The sequence below is a fragment of the Protobothrops mucrosquamatus genome, unplaced genomic scaffold (assembly GCF_001527695.2).
Source record: "Protobothrops mucrosquamatus isolate PMUCROS unplaced genomic scaffold, P.Mucros_1.0 scaffold79, whole genome shotgun sequence".
NCBI classification, from domain to species: domain Eukaryota; kingdom Metazoa; phylum Chordata; class Lepidosauria; order Squamata; family Viperidae; genus Protobothrops; species Protobothrops mucrosquamatus.
In genome coordinates, this window is record NW_015386456.1 from 1,483,882 (window position 1) to 1,505,903 (window position 22,022).

A 22,022-nucleotide genomic window follows, 5' to 3' on the forward strand; every position below is an offset into this window, starting at 1 on the left:
GGGGGTAGTTCGTTCCAGAGGGTGGGGGCACCCACAGAGAAGCAAATGATAATTTGTTTACCCAAAAGTCTCTTGCTTTAATTTTTTCAAATAATGATTTTTCCCTCTTTTGAGAAGCATGTTAAACATTTATAATTCATATTCCAAGAATTTAGAAAAACCCATACCTGTAGCGAATACTTCAATATTATCTTTTTTCCAATTCCTGTTGCCTCTGCTTGTGACTGTTACATTGATACCTCTGAAGCTTCCATCTTCTCCAAATCTTCCTTTCTGTTCTTTCTAAAAAATCTCTTGCCTTTTGGACAGAATTTAATTTAAGTTTTTTGCTTTTAAAAATAAAAATTGTGCTTTCCAATGTCTATCATCGAAATAAGATCTTTTTCTGTTTTAATTTTTCAGCCAAGAAGGATTTTCTTTTCTCTTACACAAAATCCTACTGGGAATCTCTTTCAAAACAGCTAATATTATCCATTTTCAATCTTGTACTAAAATACCGCTGCAGGACTTGATCCCTTATTTTCTTTCTAACAAAGTGCATTAAAATATCCCTAGGAACATTCTTCCATTTGTTCAAAAAAATTCTGAAGTATATCTTGTGTAAGTATTTTTTTTCCCACAGATTGCTCCAATGAATCTCTTTCCCCTCTCTTGCCATTTTCTAGTAATCATTTTTAATCCAAAAGTAAAGATGTCTCAAGCAGGCAAAATAAAAAGATAAGCCTCTTTTTTCCCTTTATTATCTTCTTGTTTCAGACACTTTCATTTTAGTAGCTCTGGATACCTTCAGCCACAACAAGCATCACATCTCCATGGCAACTAAAATCGCAGTCTGATTCTTTACCTTATCTTTTTTTATGCAGATTCTGCCAATTGCATACACATTTTTAGTATAAACAGCAAGTATTCACAAAGTCTCTTTAACAGGTTTAGTGAAAAACAATACCAAAGCACATTCATCAAAAGTATAAGTAATAAAAATAAAAAAGGAAAAATACTGTTTGCTTCTCCATTTAAAAAACTTTCTTAGACCTTTCTTATTTAAGCATTTACAAATCTTGAATATTTAAATCATAGTCTCTTCCTCTCTCATTTGATCTTGAAAGAAAGTTTACTTCACCACAAGGAGTTTTATCTTTATGCAAAGAAAACCATTCTTCATCTGTAATTAATTACTTCCTGAAGTGCTTAGAAAGTGGGGTTGGAAGCATAAATGAATTTCAGGACTCCTGGCAGCTCAACTCCCAAGCCAGTGCAAAAGTTTTTCGATTTCTACAGTTAACTTGGAAGGAACTGCCATCTGGAACACATGTGGTTTATCTCTTGATCTCCCTTTGATGTAGGGAGATTACATTGACCAGAATCTGACTTTCAGATGGAATTCACAACTGAAGTGACTCTCCTCACCTTTGAAAAGCATCAGATTGCCATGATTCCTGACCAGAACGCTACATTTCAGTGCTTTCTAGTGTGTATAGGTTGTAAAATAGCAAAAGAAAACATTTATAAATCTATATTGACTCAAAATGAAATCAGGTGGTTGTAGTGAAGCAACTGATTACAGATAATACTTCCCAAAATCTGATGGTGAATATGAATAGGAATTCAGAATTCATGGATTGTATTTGCCAAAAATGATTCTGGCAGGATATAAATGAAATAAAGTGTCCCTGGGCTCTACCTGTAGCATTTCCTTATTCTTCCGAAATCTCTTGTGTATCTTCATCCTGCCCTGTTGTTCATGAGATGACTAAAATCTTTTGATCCAGCTCAATGATGCCATTTGATCAGTCTTGGATAACTGGAAAAGCTAGATAGGGTCAGACCTGATTAGTACTTGAATGGTAATCCATTACAGAATCATTGGCTGTAGCATTGACTAAAGATAATATTAATACTATATGTTCATTTATTATTATATTATAATTTCTATCTCAGGTTTGTTATTAACATGAGATTTCTTGTTAGCCCAATTAAGTTGTATCACAAAAGCAATTTTCTCCTGGCTGTTGAGTTAATGGGAGGATTAATTTTAGTCTTTATACAAATTGATGAATATCGCATGTTCTGAACTAGTTCATGTGATCTATGTATATATTACTCTTACATGGAATAAAGTATTGAATAGAGGTTATTAAAATTAATGGTGCTTTAGCTTACTTCTGTAAGTCCGTATGAATTTTATTATATTTTAGTTTTATACTCCATATCTCGGCTAGGGCAAATTTGAGTCTAATCTCCATTCTCCAAACTATATTTACCAGGCATAGAATCTATAGATATGACTCATAACTTTAGACCTAAGTACCCCCTTTAATTTTACCCCTATTAATTAGTAGCTTTATAACACACACACACACACACACACTCCCTAGTTCACCACATATGGATCTTTCTATGTGTTTGTAGTAAAGGGCATACTTCCTGTATATCTATGAGTACTGGAAACAAAATAAATCCTTTGCAAAACTGTAACTCTTCGTATGTAGAAAAGCAATTTTCAAAGGTATTTGAAAAGATTTATTTATATACATGCCAGACATAGGTGATAATGCCATCTTTTTAGGATAAGCAATTTTATATGGAGTCTAGAGAAGGAGTGGACTCCTTAAATGGACTCCAGAAGATGGTAGAGCAGGAAGACCTGGAGGAAGGTTGTCCATGGGGTCGCGATGGGTCGGACACGACTTCGCAATTAACAACAACAACAAGAGAAGGAGTAACAAAATAATAAACTCTGAGGACTACAGAAAGAAATGTAGCAAAAAGTAGTTTATACGAATAGAATTCATTATATGCTCTCATATATTTCTAATTGCTTTCTCTATGTCCACGCTGCACTTCACATATGAAGGCAGGGAGGATATGTTACAGACTTCATCAGTTAAAGAATTTTGACTGGTGCATCCAGAAAGAGACCCTTCTCTGTCGTTGCTCCCCTGCCCTTTGGAATATTCTGCCCTGCCCCCAAAGGTGAGGCTAGCCTCCACTCTCCTGGCCTTTCAAACATTTTAAGAAGTGTTTGAAGACTTGGCTGTGCCAACTTGCTTGTGGTTCACAGACAAACACACAACCTTGGGTTGGTTAGTGCATAGAAGGCCCACTCCCTGTTGTTTGAACTTTTAATTTCAATTATTCTGTTTCTGTTGTAACTGCTTCCTACTAGAATGAATGAATGAATGAATGAATGAATGAATGAATGAATGCCCAGAATTAGTCTGTGAGTGAGATAGGAAGTTTCCAAATTTGATATATAAATAAATAAAATAAAATAAACGTCTAGTCTCTTTCTCTTTTCAAGGATCTCATCAGTTCTATCCAACCACATATTTGTTGGTCTTCCTCTTAATACATTCACTTTTCCTTCATATATTTGTTTGGTAACTTCAACTTTCATTCATTCTCTCTGTATGAGGAAATCATATCAAAATACTTCTTTCATACTGGTCACACATTTTAATGTTCACCACCCATTCTAACATAAGTCTGCAGTAAGTCAAAGCAAGTATTAGGACAGCTTTCTCCACTCCTATAACATAAGGTAGTACCAATCAGCACAACGAAGCATCTCATACAAAGCATATTAATCTCCATCCTATCTTATCAGTGTCAGACATGGACATTTACAATAGAACATAAATGAAAGTTAGTCACCATGGAAATGAGATGTTTGATGAAAGCTGCTGGAGTGTCCAGAAGAGATAAAGTCAGAAATGGGACCGTAAGAGAAAGAATTGGCATAGTACCAATCTTAAATTACACAAAAACAGCAAATAAAGAGGTTTTTTGCTTACCTGGAGAGGATGTTGTGGGCTTTCATACCATACAAGGTATATACAAAAAGAGAATAAGGTCAAAGAACACATGGTAGATCCAGAAGATGGAGAGACAACACTACAACAACATCAATTAACAATGGTTGACGCCACCAGAAAAGTAAAAGCCAGAAGTTTGTATCTCCCTCGACCCCCATGGTAAAAGGAGGAGGAGGAAGAGGAAGANGAAGAAGAAGAAGAAGAAGAAGAAGAAGAAGAAGAAGAAGAAGAAGAAGAAGAAGAAGAAGAAGAAGAAGAAGAAGAAGAAGAAGAAGAAGAAGAAGAAGAAGATATTTTTTTACAAGATATTCTACAAACACTTTTTTTCTTTATTATTTACTGGCTGACAAGTTCTGTCAAAATGTAATCTATGACAAGTGAGTAGTTATTTTGCACCACATTGCATGCACTGAGTGAATGAAGCAACACCTTCATTATTTGGTTAACAGCAGCAAAATAATTGGCCTGAGATTTTAAGTACAGCTAAATTTAGTTATAATACCTAAGTTCATCCCTCCACTCAAACTGGTCCAATTTCAGACCAGCTACTACTATGCCCATAACTGGTGCTGAATGCCTTCCAGTTTTGCAAAAACTCCAGTTTTATCCAGGAACTTCAGGCTCTTGGGCTTCCTTAAAAATAAAAAATATCAGGTTAAATTCTCCTACAATTGCTCTGCTGATATTAACATCAGGAAGCATCACATTTATCCCCCTCCCCCCCAAATAGGAAAAGGGATGTCAAATTTATTGGACTGTTTCCTGTGATGACGCAGATTAACCATTGCAGCTTCTAGCCATGCTGAAAACATTTGCAGCTTTCCATCCTTTCTTCCTGATTTTGGAATGCCTTCATTGTGTGCTTCTGCCTCTCTTCCACCTCCTATTTTGGAGTGGAGGAAAGATACTGTTGGCCTTCCTGGGTAAACCATACAGGAAACACAACTAGATTAGCTAAATCTACTTTGGTATAAGGCTACATTAATAGAATCTTGCAGGTACAGTTTTTCTGCCTATTACTTTTAACTGCTTGATGCATAAGGGCTGGTCCTTCCTTTCTTTGACTGCTAAATGAGTATGGGTCTACATGAGTCTCTTTTGTCTGATAGTTTACTACGTAGCATCTTCTATCCCCTTCAAGATTACCCATGCACTCCATTACATGGAATTCAGGGTGGAGCGTATTTTATACTTGTGGCATTGAAGGTGCAATCATGTTATAGCTGCCTAAGGACATGTAGGAAGATGTCTGTACATTTCACTGTTGTTGATAATTAGTGGGAGACAACAGTTGCATGACTAATAAGACATCTAGTCTTTTTTCGTTTGAAGTTGAAATACCTCCTTTTTCTACTGCTCACAGTCAGGAAGGAGAAAAAATGAAGGGAATTCCCAAGATAAAAGGCTAGGGACAATCCTGCAGTTATCCATCAGCAGAAGGAGATGGGAAAGAATCGCAATACTTGTGAACTCGGAAGAGGAAAGAATTGCAACTGGTTAGATGGGAACTGACAATTTCCAGAAAAGATGGTCACCAAATCTTACAATCACCTGATTTTGATGCTATGACAAGTAATTTATTGCAAAACTCAGATGTGAATCTTGATAGTTATCCTAAATAAGAGTGATTAGCCCAAGATTTCTCAGTGTGTTTCCACGGTATTATGTAATTATATAGTAAACAAAATATCTGATCCACCGATTTAATCTACATAATAACACTAAAAGACAGTATGTGTATGAAAAGCAGACTAAATTAAAAACAAATGCTATTGACATTTTAAAAGGAAGAATAATATAAGAAGTGGAATAGATCTTTGAGATCATCTAGTCCAACATCCTGTCAAGGGCAGGAATCAGTACTATGGCATCCATAACAGATAGCTATCCAATTTCTGTTTAAATGCTTCCAGCACAGGAGAGTCCCCACCTTCCAAGGCATTCTGTTTCATTGTTCACACCCCTTGATATTAAGAAATGTGTCTGGATATAATTTAAACTCATTATTCTTTGTCATGTTTTCTGCAGCATTTGTGAATAATACTGCCCTTTTTTTTTTTTACATGAAAGCCATTCAGATATACAAAGACAACCATCACATTTCTTTTCATCTTCTCTATTCTAAACACCTCCAGCACTATTTTCTTCTTAAGTTTTTCCTTCCAGGTTGTTTCTATAATCTTCTGCATTTGATTTCCATAATTTCTCAGATATCAATCAGAATAGAGCTGGAAGGAACTTTGGAGGTCTTCTAGTCAAGCCCCCTGCTCAATCAGGAGACCCTATACCATTTCAGACAAGTGACTGTCCAGTCTCTTCTTTAAAAAAACCCAGTGATGAAGCACCTACAACTTCTGAAGGCAAGCTATTCCGCTAGTTAATTGTTCTCGCTGTTAGGAAGTTTCTCTTTAAGTAAGATTTGAAATGCTCTTCACTGCCCCCCTCATCTGTTATTCTTCTACAATCTTCTCTGAGCAGAGTGTCAAATTCCTTGTTCAAGTCTGTCAAGATCCTTCTGTATCCTGAGCTTCTGAGGTGTTGGCGATTCCTGCCAAATGAGTTCCCCTTCTATTTGCTAAATCATTTATACTAAAGAGTACTGGGTCTAAAGCAGAACCTTGGGATACCCCTCTGCTTACTTCCCTCCATGTAGATGTAGTTCCATTAAGGACTACACATTGAGTGTGGTTTGTCAGCCAGTTATCGATCCATCTGGTGGTGATATTATACTGTATATCAGTGGTGGTGAACTTATGGCACGTGTGCCAGAGGTGGCACTCGGAGCCCTCTCTGTGGGCACACATACCGTTGCCCCAGCCCCACCTCACCCTGCAACCCCCTCCTCACCAGCAGCCTGCCCGGAGGAGAGGCTCCCCCAGGCGCGACCCACGCGGAGCAGTGTAGCCAAGCACATGGCAGCCGGGCAGCAGGGACAAGACTCTGCCCTCTCACCCCATGACGTGGAAATGATGCTGCAGGGTGCAGGCAGAGGACGTGGCTGCCATGGTGCTGCAAAGCTGCCTGGGCGATCTGTGGTTAGTGGCCCTGCAGGGGGTGGAGCGGAGGGCGGAGCAGGGGAAGGCCAGGGGGTGGGCTAGTTTTTGGGCACTCGGTCATCACTGCTATATATACTACATTTTTCTAACTTAATAAGAAGTAGGTTGTAGTCTACTTTGTCAAATGCCTTACTGAAATCCAAGTAGACTATATCCACAGCATTTCGCCGGTCCACTAATTTAGTCATTTTGCTTAGTTATCAGAGCAAACAAATATCTTGGAATCAAAATCTGATTATTTTTTTTTGTGTTGAGAGTGATAAATGATTAAATAACAGCAAGGTAGAAATGACTAAAAAAAGGCAGACTTGGAAAAAATAGGTAAAAAGAAGATAAACAACGATATTAAAACAATCACCAGAAGAAAGTATTTAGAATTTTATTAAACAAAAAACAGTATGAAACTAATTTGCAGCGTGTACACATTGCACCTATGTATAAACTCTGAACATACTATATAAATGGAGGTGTCATATTTCTATTGATATGAGAGGAAAATCCAATTTGTCAAGTCACCAAAACAGTTGTTGAACAAGAGATTTTCTATAATTGAGGTAAATCTCGAATACTGTGTTTCTGAAGATGAAAGAGAACTCATCTTGAAAAACCTATACTACGTGGTGGATTAAAAGAGAATCTCGGAGTATGTGGCTTGCCATGAACTTCTGTAATTATCACCAGCTGCTTGAGACAATGGATTTTAAATGGTGGTATCTCCATACAGTAGATTCACCTAATCATTCCATCAGCTTTGCTCTTCCTAAGAAAAGCTTCTAGTTATATTTCATTTTGTGAAGCAAAAGGAAATGTTGTTTCTCTGACACTGTTTTACCACATAGAATAATTTCCTCTTTGGAACTATATTTACATCATCCCTCTTAACATTCTAGAAGTTGCTTAAGACACTGCTCTTCTGTAGAGCGTTTGGTGGCTAGTTAATAGTTGCCATATTTTAACTTTAATTGTTCTGTTTATTTTTTCATACATTTTGGTTATATTGTTTATTTTTTCCATTAGATTGCTTACACATTTTGATTTTAATACTTAAGTTGTGGACATTTTAATAGGTTGTATCTTTTTATTGGATTGCTATAAACCACTGTGAGTCTTTATTGATTGGCTGTGTATGTACTGAAGAAATAAATAAATTGCCTAAATTCCTTTTAAGAACAACAGAATATGATTGTAATGTGAGCAGTAAAACATGGACAGAGGAGATAAAAAATAGGCTTCAGGACAATATATCATTTTAAATTGCTTTGAAATTTTATTAATTTTGTACAAATTAATGTTCTGGCATATATGCCAGTGTGTGTTTTCAAACTTTCTTTTATAGCATTTTATTTGTCAGTCTCTTTTCAAATCATTGTACTGATAACAGTTATGTGGTTTTCATCAGCTGTTCATTAATTTGAACAAGGCAATAAAGTCATTCTATATCTTGATAATTACAGTTAAAAGAATCATCATGTATTTTCATATTCTCTTACTTACATTCACCTTTTGCCTCTTTTTATTTAGGTTTGAACATACTGAAGTTAGCCCTATCTTTCATGCTTCAGTTCTAGCAGAAGTAATGATCATTAACTGTTTCTAGAATGAATTTCTATTGAAAACATAAAATAAATTTTCTGTATTGACATAACCTGCATATTTTCTATGAACTAATTTTAAAGCATTTAGTTACTTAATGTTCATTTATATCTCCTAGCATTCTCCATCAGAACCCTTCCTAGAAAAACCAGTGCCAGACATGTCTCAGGTTAGTGGACCGAATGCCCAGCTCTTGAAAAGTGATGATTACCTTCCCTCAATTGAGCTGCAACCACAGCAGAAGAAAAAGAAAAAGAAAAACAATCATATTGTTGCAGAAGGTCCCAGCAAAGGACTTGGTAAGGAAGGCTTTCCTAGTGGGCTTGATAACCAGGATCCTACCAGAAAAGCCCTAGAAGGTTCCCAGGAAGAAAAAAAGAAAAAGAAGAAACCTAAGGTGAAAAAGGACCCGAAGGATTTGAAGGAACCCAAGGAGAAGAAGGAGCCTAAGGAACCCAAGACTCCCAAAACCCCCAAGATCCCCAAAGAGCCAAAGGAGAAGAAAGTAAAACAAACTACACCAAAACCCAAGACCAGCAAAAAAGCAAGGTATGGAAGGCAACAAATAGTTCAAGTCAAGTGCTATTTTGCAAGCTTAATATTAAATATGTTTAAATTAGTGAAAATGTTTTAAGATGCATTATAGCCCATCTTAAATTATTTTATATTGATTTAGAATTGACTAGCATAAACTAAAATGTTTTTCTTTTGTTATTTCCAAAATGTATTGAATTATAGGCTTATTTGGACCCAGCTACAGGGCAGAGAAACATAAATCTTAATTTCAATAAGAATTGCAAGTCTGACTTTGAGAAGAGGAAATTAATACAAGGAGGCTGACATCACTAAGCTACCCATTCACTTTCTCTTAACTTGTTCTTAAGAATTAGTCCCCCTGTCATTATAGTACTTTTTGGGGGAGAGACAGGATATATCTGTACCCTTCTATAATGTTCATTTCAAATTTTCTGCTGTTGAAACTACATTGTAAATACAAGAGGAACCTTGAATAACCTCACAAAGTATGTTTACATTTTTCATGAAGTAGGATCTTATCACAGTTTTCTAAATTATCTTTATGAAAATCACAAGATTCTAGGAAGGAAAGGAAGGAAGGAAGGAAGGAAGTCTAAGTGTGTGTCTACATGTGTGTAGAGCGGGAGATAGATAGATAGATAGATAGATAGATAGATAGATAGATAGATAGATAGATAGATAGATAGATAGATAGATAGATAAAGAAAGGAAAGAAAGAAAGAAAGAAAGAAAGAAAGAAAGAAAGAAAGAAAGAAAGAAAAGAAAGAGAAATAGAAATAGAAAGGTTTTTTTGTGAATTCTTCAATGCCAAAATAGAATGTATATACATCTAACATGCAGGGCACAATTTAATTATACTGTTAATAATGTGATTTTATTTGATTTGAAAAGAATTTTAAAGAAACTTTTCAGGGAATAGATTTATTTCATGAATATTCATGTGTGCCAAGATTGTCACTACAGAGAAAACTTTTAGTTTTGTATTGCTAACTAATTTCTCATTTCATGGCCAGTATCCCAGAAGTATTTATTAATTGTTATTGTTTTGTTTTTAAACATTAGAAAGATAATAAATAAGGCACTTGACCGATAGTTGCATGACATCTATTTTTCAGGAATAATGAAACCTATTCCACTTATAGAGGAAGCTCCATACTTGTTTCTTTTCTTTTCAGCCCCCTTTTCTTTCTGCCCTTTAGCTGCATAACTATTTTATCATGTAAATCTATAATTTAAGGAACGTTTGTTAATTTTATGTATTTTATGGAAGGGAACCCAGTATATTTTTAAGGAAAATTTTAGAACGATTGGTATGCAAACAAGGTTAGGTTAAACAAATTAAGTATGATGTTTTTTCCTATACATTGCATTTTCATATTTTTAAGCTTGAAGTAATTCAATTGTTTAGATGCAGGCAAACTTTAAAACCTGTAGAAAAAACTACCCATATATATTAAGGAGTTCCAAGAAATGATAAATCTGTCCAACAACATTCAAAATTAAATCAAGTGGATCAATAAACTAAATGATTAATCTGTCAAACAATAGTTTTTGAATTCTTTAAAGATACTTCATTTATCTTTTTGATGTATTGCTGTGATATAGATAAGAAAAAAGTATGAAAAATACGATTGCAGTACTCAGCAAAAAGTACATTGTGACTATAGTATAATAATGGATATTATAGTTATTTTGTGTATTCTGAATAGCAGATATGAAGCAATACTATAAGTCTACCACAGATTTGCAAGGATATATCCTAAAAGATAGCAGATAATTTATATAGCTTTCTCTAGCTTATTTTTAGTCCCCGAGAACCATGAGGTTATTGATCCTTTTAATTGCAGTCAGGTTTGTATATATTGGGACAATGATAAGTTTTGGTCTGGATGAATTAAAATGGCTGCCATTCCTCAATGGTTAGTACCAAACTTTTGTCAAACCTCTTGAATTAAAGGTGAAAGTCTTCACTCCGGTCACATCTTGAATGTTTCTTTTCAAATACAGTGTGGTGGTTATACAAATGCTAAAAACCTTCCATTGTCCCAATACATATAAACCTGACTATATACTTTTACAATGGTAATTTTCCCCCTCAGTTCAAGCCAATTTTAAGAAGGGACACTGTATAGAATAGGTAGTCAGAAGATTTAAGTGCTGTCCCATTATTGCATGAAGGATAATCCACAGCATGTATCTACAGCACGGGTGTCAAACATTGCGTCACGCGACGTATCGTGACGTATTGCTTCTTTTTTGCCTTTGCGGAACCAGGGCAGGCATGGCGTGCATGTGACACATCTGACCCATGAGCTGCTAGTTTGACACCACTGATCTACAGCATTAAGAAGAATCTAGTGTAATCATTACAGGAAGGAGGAATTAAATATTCCTGATCTCAGTGCTAGTTGCTGTGTGTATGCTACGTGCCTAATTTTTAAAATCCTTACATAAAACCTCTATAACTTGGCATAGAGGTTATAGGTTGGGCATGGGGGCTGTATCATTGATTATGCATGCTTCTTTATTTGTAAAAGAAGTAATAAATAAAACATTGTGGTATAGTGATTAAGGTGTGGATTAGAAGCTGGAAGACCAGGGTTCTTGAGATAGTGTTGAAAAATAGGTTTGTACTTTTAGATTTAAGCACATATCTCATAAAAATATTAACATTAATTTGTATTAATAATGATGTGTTGCTTAGCAACTTTTAAACTCCACAGTACATCAACTTTGCTTCAGAAATTTGACTAATATTTGATTGTCTTCATTTCTTAAACATTTGGTGACATAAATTTTCTTTTTTGTTACTTTCCTATTGCAATACCTTATGGAATAGCCAACTGGACACAATTTATAAGGTTAACTTTCAATAAGTTAGCAGTTTTAAAGTTAAAAATATCTTAGTGAAAAGACTTGTTCAGTAATAAGTATATGCATTACACAAAAACATTTATCAAGTCCAGTCCCTGGTGTCTTCGAATATGCATGTAGGTATATGTATGCAGCAAAGAGCCCATGGGATTTCTTACTACTCCATTCTCCTGGTGAACTTCCAACAAATTGACTTTATTACAAATTATTTTATGCTACTTCAGTCATCTGACTGACTTATAGCACAGCATACTATGTATAACAATAATTGAATAGTTTATCCACATTATAAAATTATAATAAATACTTTCAACATAACTAATATCATAAAAATTATAAAACATTATAATATCAAATTTATTCCTCAGGTATATCTCCCATTTTTGGCTCAGTTCCAAAACACATTTAAAGAGCCAAACTTTAAAAAACTTCATGAACATTAAAAGTAAGGGTATAATTCTTTTATTTGATGTGAATGCATTGCATAGGAGAAGAAGTTATGCAGAGAATGCTTACCTCCAAGTGTCCTTTTTTTCGTGCTTCATGAAATATGGGGATTCTCAGCAAGTATGCTTTTAGATAAGTGTTGGACACAGATTCTATTTGGGGCAAGCAGTCTTGCTAGATACAGCTAGCTGTTTTTGAGACTTGTAACTCTCTGGTGGTTCTTATAGGCGATACTTCCAGCATGAGAGGAGTTGTTGTTTTTTAAATTAAACCACAATTCTTAACTTGGTGAATTGTGTATAAATGCTTATGATGGTTTGTTCTTCGAACTTGTTGTTTAGCTTCCAAATGTTTCATCACCAGGCTAGGTAACATTGTCGTCAGAACTTCGCTTGAAGTGTCTGCTTTCAGTTCTCTTCTGCTTTTATAGGTTTTATGTGATCAATTGGTCACGTGACCAACTGGTCATGCTGTGAGTTATCTGGTAGTGAGGTCATTTGGTGGTGACCTCATCACCAGATGTCCCTCACATGGCGTGACCAGTCAGTCACGTGATCAACTAACCACATAAGACCTATAAAAGCAGATGTGAACCAATACAAGATACTTCAACTGAAGTTCCGCCAATGTTGTTACCTGTCCTGGTGATGAAACATCCAGAAACTAAACAAGCTTGGACAACAAACCACCACCAACATCTACCACTCGAGCTACAAATATTTTTCACAATTTCTGTGTGTAGGTGCTTTATATTCTCTTCTTGGATGTTAGATTTTGGTTTTCCTCTTGTTGTCTCTTGAATTCCTCCATATTACTTCTAAGAACTGTTAGCAACATCTCTGTAGGCTCTCTTACTTCCATAAAGTCTACTTTTGCATCATCTTAATTATTACAATGATTCTGAGTGAGTGGCAGGTAGCTTCATTTTCTGCTTCTCAGGTGACTGCCTTTGCCCTTTATTAATGTACTTGGAACCTGAACTGGATTCCTTGCTTTATCTGTATTTCTTGCAGATGTATCCTTGTTTTCCAAGTGAAGCTATGGGTAATCAATTGCTGTCAAAATTGGGGGGCTCTTTTGGTGATTCAATCCTTCTGATCTAGTGGAAGGGTCTTCCATATGTATTCTGCTAAATCTTTTCCAAATACAGCAAATGGCTGTTCCTCCATTACTGCAGAGTCCTGCTGCCCTTTTCAGTCTTTCCACTGAAAAGATTGGTTAACAAGAGCTGTCTCTTGGGCTCATAGCTGGTTTACTTGGACTTTTACAATCATACCTGAAGTTCCTTCTAGAATTTCCCAGTTTTGTAACCTGGATTTCACAGTGATCTTCAATCTTTACCCATGAAGGTATCACTGTAGCACATGTTGCCTTAGGTGACCATTTTGTGCATGTTCTGTATATTTTATCATTATTATTTTTGGTTTTTCATTATTGATTTATTACTGTTATTGGTCTGTTTTTAACTTTGCTAGGCTTCTAGTCATTATTGCAAGATATGGAGCAATATTGAATAAATAAAATAAGAAATTCTATCTAGTTCTGAACAGATCACTCCATTCCAGTCTCCCTGGAGACACCAATTTTCATTGGTCATGTCAATTATTTTTTTAATAAGTCCTTTAAAGAATATAGTTTTGTTTTCATTGTGTGCATGTATTCCCATTATCAGAATGTTAGTCTCATTCCACTTATTTCTAACCCTCTATATGGTCATTACTTCTAATAATTTTTAGTTGTAATTGTGGGTTTATGTATAAAGCAACTCCATTTTTCTTTATCCTGTAGATATAAATTCTTGTCCCAAATTTTTATAAAACAAATATTTTTCATCTTTTCTTATATGGGTTTCCTGTAAGCAAATTTGCTCTTATTTCAATGTTTTCAAATAATAAAATATTTTTATATATTTTTAGAAGTGTTGGCTCCATTTATATTCCATTTTAGGCATGTAAGATCTGTAGCTCTGCTTCAAGTTTAAAAATGTCTATACCTGGGATTCCTTGGGTTGCACCTGGAAAACAACTGATAACCAGTGACATTTATGAAATAGAGGTTGCATATAGCCAAACTGAAGTGTAGGCATGACTATTCGTGCTGCCATGTTCCGTAGTTTTCGAGTAATCGTCAAAGACATGATCCATAGCCAAATGAATGGTACCTGATACCTGATCACAGGTATCACATGTTCTTTAAGTAAGAACCATGAATCTAAAATAATTCCCAGATTATGCACCACTTGTATTTAGAAAAATGTAACCCCGGAACCAAAAATGGAAAATCACTGGAAACTCCCACTTCATATACTAATAGCCTTCATACTTAACACTAAACCTTAGTAGCTCACTTGGTTGGCCAGGGATCAAGCTAGGTAACTGTAATCTGATACTTGACTCCTCACTTGGCCTCATGTATATAATAAAGAGGATGAAAGCATTGAGCCCTGAGGAATCCTGCAAAATAAGGGCCTTAGGTTCAATCACTCCATTACTATAACACTCACAGAAACCAACCACAGAGAAATTCTGTGGCACCATTTCATTACCTTTCGCACAGGAAATCTTCAGACCTTGCTTTATGTAAGGATCTGCCTCAACTAGATCTCCCAAGAAAACAGAACTCTTGAAATAGGCATTGTTTCAAAAGGAACTTATATTGAGAGTTAGTGATAGCAGGAAAGCAAAGCAAGGTATGAAGATTTCCCGCACAAAAGGTAATGAAATGGTTACATCAAAAGGTTACATCAAAAAGCCCATTCAGGTCTCCTCCTCCCAGTGTCCAACCCTCCGTTTGAAATCCAGCCAATCCATAGGTAGTAGGTTGTTTTGAGTACCTAGTGATTTATCGCTCTTCTCAAGGTCTCTCTTGGTTTAGTTTCCCAACGGTCCCAGGCTCTGTTGTCTGGAGATAAGGCAGATGTTTTCTAGCCACATTCCTTTCACACGGAGGGAGGGCAAAGCAGAGCAAGACAAATACATTTCCCAACCAACAAGCCCCCCTCCCAACAGAATGGCAGTACATAGGCATAAGCAATAAACTGTAGACCAGTCTAGGTCCTGACACATGACCTGAGAAGTTTCTAAAGGAATCAGTCTTTCTTCCCTTTCCAATTCATGAGATAAACTGATTTCATAAGAGATAAGTAAAATAATATTTAAAGAAAAAATATAAGAACCGATGTTAGTCACACACAAAAATGTTAAGGGGCAAGAGAAATACAAACAAAAATCACAGATCATGATATGAAAGGATTTCCCTTTCAAAAATATAAAGGAAAATATGAGGTTCTATGAAATCTATAGTCTTTGCTTCTAATCCAAAGACTGCTGTAGTGTGAAGAACGGAATAAGGAGGAAAGGAGGGAGTTTTCTGATGCTCCCTGCCAGCTTCCCACTAGGAAATTCAATGGGGAAGCCAACAGGAAGTCAGAAGTCGCTCCCACCTTCATTGATTTTTTTGCCCAACCATGATCATTCTGTTTCTGTTTAGATAAGAAATATCTCTGAAATGATGACCCAATGGGTCATGGGTTTTCTAGTACATTATATAATCTGATATAATTTTAAACTTTTTTTTCATCACATTAATTTCTAAAATACTGTTGGCACTTGATCTAATCCAGAACTTATAAAAATTCAGATCTTTGTCAGAAGATACTTTCCTCTTCAGGTTTCCTATCAGTAGTCTTCTGAATCTGTTCTTACTGCAAATAATCATAGCTTCCTGTCTAAAATATTGTTCTAGAAGAGAGGATATGAAAGCACATTGTACCATTTAATTTTGTCATTGAAATACAACTTATAGTAAAATAGTGCTGTGATGGCTTTCTCTTTCTCTTGTTTGAGGTTTTAATGAGAATTTGGTAGTTATCAGTAATACTAACCAGGTGGATCTTGTTATTTGTAGGTGTTATGTTCCAGAGACTAACTGTGGCAAATAAAAATCTGGAGACCTTGAACATATGGAAATTGGGAAGGTTAGGTTCCAGAGCTCCAGAAAACAAGCAGAAAGGGGGAAATCATCTTACCTCCCATTCTTTTTATTGAGAATAAAGACTAAATAAAAGAACAAATAAATATTTTTAAATATTTGGAGTATTGTGTTTTATTCAAAATAAAACAAATGTGGAACAGCAGTCTCAGGCTTGCAATGACAAAAATCAAAATAAAGACTGAGGAAGATACTGGCAGCAGTCCACTCTGTCTTGTAGCAGCAAAAAGGACAATAAGGTAGCAATCATCCTTCCACTTCTCCAAACTTATAGAAAGTTCTGGTGTTCTTTTCTGAGTACTTCAGACCTATGGCAGATGTAGCTATATTTGCAAAGTGGTTGACGATAGTGTTTGCCTGGTTTTGCACTGTAGAACTCAATGGCTGTCCTAATAATGTTGTAAAGTAACCTTCAGTTGTCTTTTGAATTTGATGTTTAAAGAGTCACATTCAATACTCTCCAGTTACAGTATATTAGAAAGTACTAGGAAGCTGAAGGACTTTCCTTTCCTCTTTTTCATTTTCTTCATTGCTCTCAGGAGCTGTCTGGATGATCTCCACTTCCTCCTCTTGGGCCTCCTCCTAATGCAATTCAAGAAGAACCTCTACTTCAGAGGTCACCCTTTGTCGGTTGGCAGATCGGAGGAAAAGGGAGGGGGAAGCAATTTACATGTGTCCTCGTGATACTAGCCCTGCCCCATTCTTGTGTGGTGCAGCACCTTCTTTCGGTGGCCAATTTTTGCACCCCACGGCGCGGCGGTGCCCCATTTTCACCCCTCAAGGCACGTCGTCCCATTTTTGCACCCCGAATCACAGCAGCAGTGATCCGTTTTTGCGCGCACATTGACCAGCTTGTCCTGTGGCCCAGTGGCCAGTAGGCCATGGCCCACTACCGAGCCACGGCCCACAGATTGGGGACCCCTGCTCTACTTTATATGGCTGAATGTTTTCCACTTTTTTTAACCAAAGGTATATATTTTGTATCAACTTAGTAAGCTGCTGATGTAACAACTACAACAAATAAAGAAATGCCCAGCTCACAATGTTTTTCACACTGAAACATAGGTGCTATAATATTCTCAATGTATGTTATGATCTAGAACAGCGTTTCTCAATCTTTTCTTCACCACAGACCCCCTTTAAATACCTTTTGGGGCCATGGGCCATGGCCATGGATTCCCAAGGCTTAACTCAAGATTTATCCTTGAGTTTCTTTTCTTTCTTCAAGCCTTTGTGGACCCCCGTGACCCCGTGTCCGCAGACCACAGGTTGAGAACCACTGATCTGTAATTCCTCCAGCAATTCCTGACTGAGATAGAAAGAAGCATTGATCTAAAAAAAAGCAGCTTTGAAAAGCAGCTTTGGGATATTGTCCTAAAAATGCATTAACAATATAAGATGTATAAGTTAATATGAGACCGTGGTCCATCAGTTGGATCAGAGAGGTATATTGGGGATTAAGATGGCAATCTCCAGGTTCAAGTGTGCATCAGACTATGAGGCTGCAGGATGCCTAAGGAATTGTGTAGACCAGCAGATACTAGTTTCTTGGAGGTGAGATATATCTGCACTTTATGCAGAAAGCATTTAGCTCTAATCAAAGAAAAGTGCTGCAGTCAACTCTATTCTCTTGTTGTCTTACTAGAAGACAAGAAACTGGTTTTCATTTTTCCTTTTCAGGATTACAGTACAGTATGGGCTTTACTGCATGCCAGGAGATAAGGTTGCATTTTGTCTTTCTTGAAACCCTGATCACCTTTTGTTTGCTGGTGGAATAGGTTGGCATCTGTTTCCAAAGCAGCCAATCTCATCACCACTGAATACTTTGCTCTGGCCTGCATCCTCCAGAATCAATAAGCCAATAGAACTTTGTGAGTAATCTTTGTGCCACCAGGGTGGAGAGGAGGGGTGTATGAGGATAGCTGAATTATGCTATTTTCCCATCTGTCATACGAGGAAAATGCTAACTATATTATTGCACTTATTAAAATATGTTAGTAAAATAATTTACTAATTATGTTAGTAAAATAATCTAGTGAATCACTAGATATTCAATAAATACTTATACTGTATATTATTTCATCCATAATTGCATATACTGATAAACTCTAGGTTGCACTAAGTCTTGAAAGCAATTGTATTACCAAAAGTTGCTATTAAATTGAAATTTTAAAATAATACAAAGGCAAAATTATTAAATATAGGGGGAATAATATTACATGTATTTAACTACTTCAGTCAAATTTAAATAAATCAAATTCAGTTATTAATCTGCTTTGAGTTGTGATCCTGATACACTGTTTGCATGGTATAGAAGTTTAGAACATTGGATTAGGACTGGAGACATTCACAGTCATGGAAGCTCTTTGTTTTGGCTAGTTATTCTGTCTCAAAGCAGCCTATGTTGTAATTTGGGGGAAAAAATGAGATTGCCAAGTACATCATCTTGAGCTCCTGAAGAAAAAGTAAGATACCATGTTTACCCAAAAATGTAAACATGGTATCTCACTTTTTCTTCAGGAGCTCAAGATGACGTACTTCGCAATATATATATATACCCAGCAGGAACCCACGTGGCCACCGCCAACCCACTTCTGTGGCCACTTGAGGACACAAGAGGCCTCGCTGCGGGGGCCCTGAGGTAAGCGGGTGCAGGGTGCATGGGGCAGCTTCACCCCCTCCCCCAACTGCCTCAACTCACCTTGTGGCGACATCGCGAACAACCAGATGGAATGGGCGGGCAGCCAGCTGCGCAGGCTCTTAACTAGGGCTTATTTCGGGGGGTGGGGCTTATATTAGGTGCATGCGTAAAAATCAAGCTAAGGTTTATTTTCGGGATAGGTTTTATTTTCGGGAAAACACCATATAAATCTAACTAATAAATGACCCAGATAAAGTTGTTGCCCTGGAAGACTTGTACTTTCCTAATTTATAGAATAACAGTACTGTCTGTATCTTAATTTTCACATTAAGAATTAAATTTGAGAAATGTCTGATTAAGTTCTTGCTGTCTAGTAAAATATTTTTAAAACCACTGATATAAAAAGTTGGCAGCATGGCAATTTATTAATGTAAAAAAAGAAAAGAAGGAACTGAAGGAAACTCCACCTCCGTGAGAAAATAACTTATGAATAATAACCAGATGGTTGCAAAACAAAGACCCACGGATTGCATCTAATAGGAATCAGCCTAGTACTATTGAAACTACAGATTATAATTCTGATAGTAAATAAATGAAAAAAAATTCTGTGTTCCAATGTTTTGATAATTTATTTGACTGACTTAAATTCTTTCTGAATTAAGTACGAAAGAGGAATAACAATCTATGATTTTTCAGATGTATACTACATTTTAAAACAAGGTGCATTGGTAGAGTATATTAAGATATATAGTTATTTATTCATATAAAGCTGTAGTTAATGGACCAGAATAAGAAATTTTCTTATTTTGAGAGGAAAGCGAAAGAATTGATTGGGAAAGCTAGAGGTAGTCTTTGACTTGACCATCACTCATACAGTGACCTTTTAAAGTCATGATGGTGTTGAACAAATGGAATAACCATTTCCTAAATTCTGGCCATTGCAGGAGCACCCTGGCCATGTGATCAAAATTTGGATGCTTCGCAGACCAGCGACAATTATGATTGTAGGGGCACTCCAACCCCCACCCCCACCCCCGTCGCCTATCTTTCTACCCCTATCACTCTGCACTCAGCTATCCTTAGGTCACCTTCACTGTCCTGGCTGCTGGGGCTGGCTTTGGGTTGCACTGTGAAAAAGGGGGGAGCTGAAAGCAGCCCTACCTTTTTTCGCAGTTCAAAGCTAGCTTCATTCCAGCCTGGCTGCCAAGCCAGGCATGCCTCCTCAGCAGCAGAAGAGACAAAGATTTCCTGAGGTGGCAGAGCATAGGATAGCAGGTGTCTTAGAGTGCAGGATATCTGGGACTGTGTTCAGGCTGTGCATTTCTGGGGCTGCTTCCTGCCCTACAAGGCAGGGTGCAGGACAGCCAAAAGGGCATAGATGTGGGGAGATGGATGGAGAAAGTTGGAGGCAGTCCTTACTTACTGAGGCTCAGGATCAAATGTGCTTCCAGATTTCCAGTTCAAAACATTCTTGTAGATAGAGGTGGATTTTAATCTACGTGAGGAATAACAGAGCATTTATATAAAAATAATTAAAGGTAGATTTAGTTTTAGTTAGGATTTTGTTTGTGTTGTAAAAATTATCTTTGTGAACAGGAGACATTTTACACATTCCCAATATGCTTTTATATAACTGTTATAGACTTGTAGAAGACATGAATAAGAGAGGATGCCTGAAAATCTTGCAGCTGTATCTCTTTTCTCAGACAATTGAATAACTACAAATGTTCTGCTTGTGCAGCACAAGAAATTGATATTGTCCATATACTGTACCAAGAGTGCAAAAAGTTATGCCTAAGGGCCACATGTAGCCAATCAACTTTTCTTTTGTAGCCCTAACAAAAGTGGAGGGGGTAAAATTGGAACCCTTGTATTTTTTTAATTTCTTCTCTTTAGTAATACTGTGTCTTGTTTATCTGCAAGCTTAAAATAATTGAAATACTTTTTTTGTTTTTGAAGAGTACCTAACTCTCTTGTATATAGTCAGGTGCAACTGTTGAACAGATAAAGTTATATACCTTTGTGGTATACTTAAAGCATTGTTGTTTTCCCGAAATATATTGTTATGTATAGTGTGGATTAATTAACAACACTGTGCTGTACTAATGCACCAATGCCCTGAAAATACATTTGGACAGTGAGAGAGAAAGATGGTATGTATGTATGTGTAGGTGTATGGAGAAAGAAAGAACAAAACTCTCACAAGTTCACCTAGTTTTGCAAGACTTCTTCAGTAGAATTTTATAGGATTTCAAGGAAGAATGCCAAAATTCCACAAGATTTTGGTTCTAATGTACATAAACATGCCGTTGTAGTGATGGGGGTCCTTTAACTACCCTGACATCAACTGGAACACAAACTCTACAGGAAATGGGAGATTGAAAAGTTTCCTCACGTGCATAACTGGCAACTTTATCGTAGAAGGTTTGGGAGAGAGTGACTATGCCATACTATCATACACCATAATACAGGCAAGAGTATTTGAACAAAGTCAGACTAGCATTCTAGATTTTAAGAGACCTGATTTCAACAAACTAAGAGAAAGAATAGGAAGGATTCCATGGGTGGAATCTAGAGGGAAAAACAGTTCACGATGCTTGGGAAACTCTTGAAAACCAAGGTAAACCAGTGGCAGAATGATCTGGAAATGGGGGAGGTAGTTATAGAGCCCCTGTCATGGTCAGACCATTCACTCCTTAGGATGGACTTCCGGACCGCTCCCCCCCGCCGCAGGGAGTCGGAACCGCACAGATGGTTCCGCCCCAGGCGCCTGATGGACCCAGAGAGGTTCCTGACGGAGCTTGGGCCATATCCGGAGGATCTAGTTCACGACTCGGCTGAAAATCTGGCAGCGGCCTGGGATGTGGCCACTGCCGCAGCACTGGACCGAGTCGTGCCTTTGCGGCCTCTGACCCGGCGCAGATCTCAACTGGCTCCCTGGTTTACCGAGGAGCTGAGAGAGATGAAGCGCCGGAAAAGACGCCTAGAGAGCAGTTGGAGGGCTAGCCGAATCGAATCCGATCGAGCACAGGCAAGGATGCAGGTTAGATCCTACCTAGTGGCGATGAG

General features: G+C 37.0%; 1 protein-coding gene across 1 annotated transcript in view; it reads left to right on the forward strand.

Annotated features, from left to right (window-relative positions):
- CHD7 (chromodomain helicase DNA binding protein 7) overlaps nt 1-22,022 on the forward strand; it is a 183,134-nt gene that overhangs the window by 85,257 nt on the left and 75,855 nt on the right. Inside the window, exon 3 of the mRNA XM_015812377.1 lies at nt 8,583-9,013. Coding sequence (XP_015667863.1) covers nt 8,583-9,013 — 431 coding nt within the window. The remainder of the gene's footprint in view (nt 1-8,582; nt 9,014-22,022) is intronic.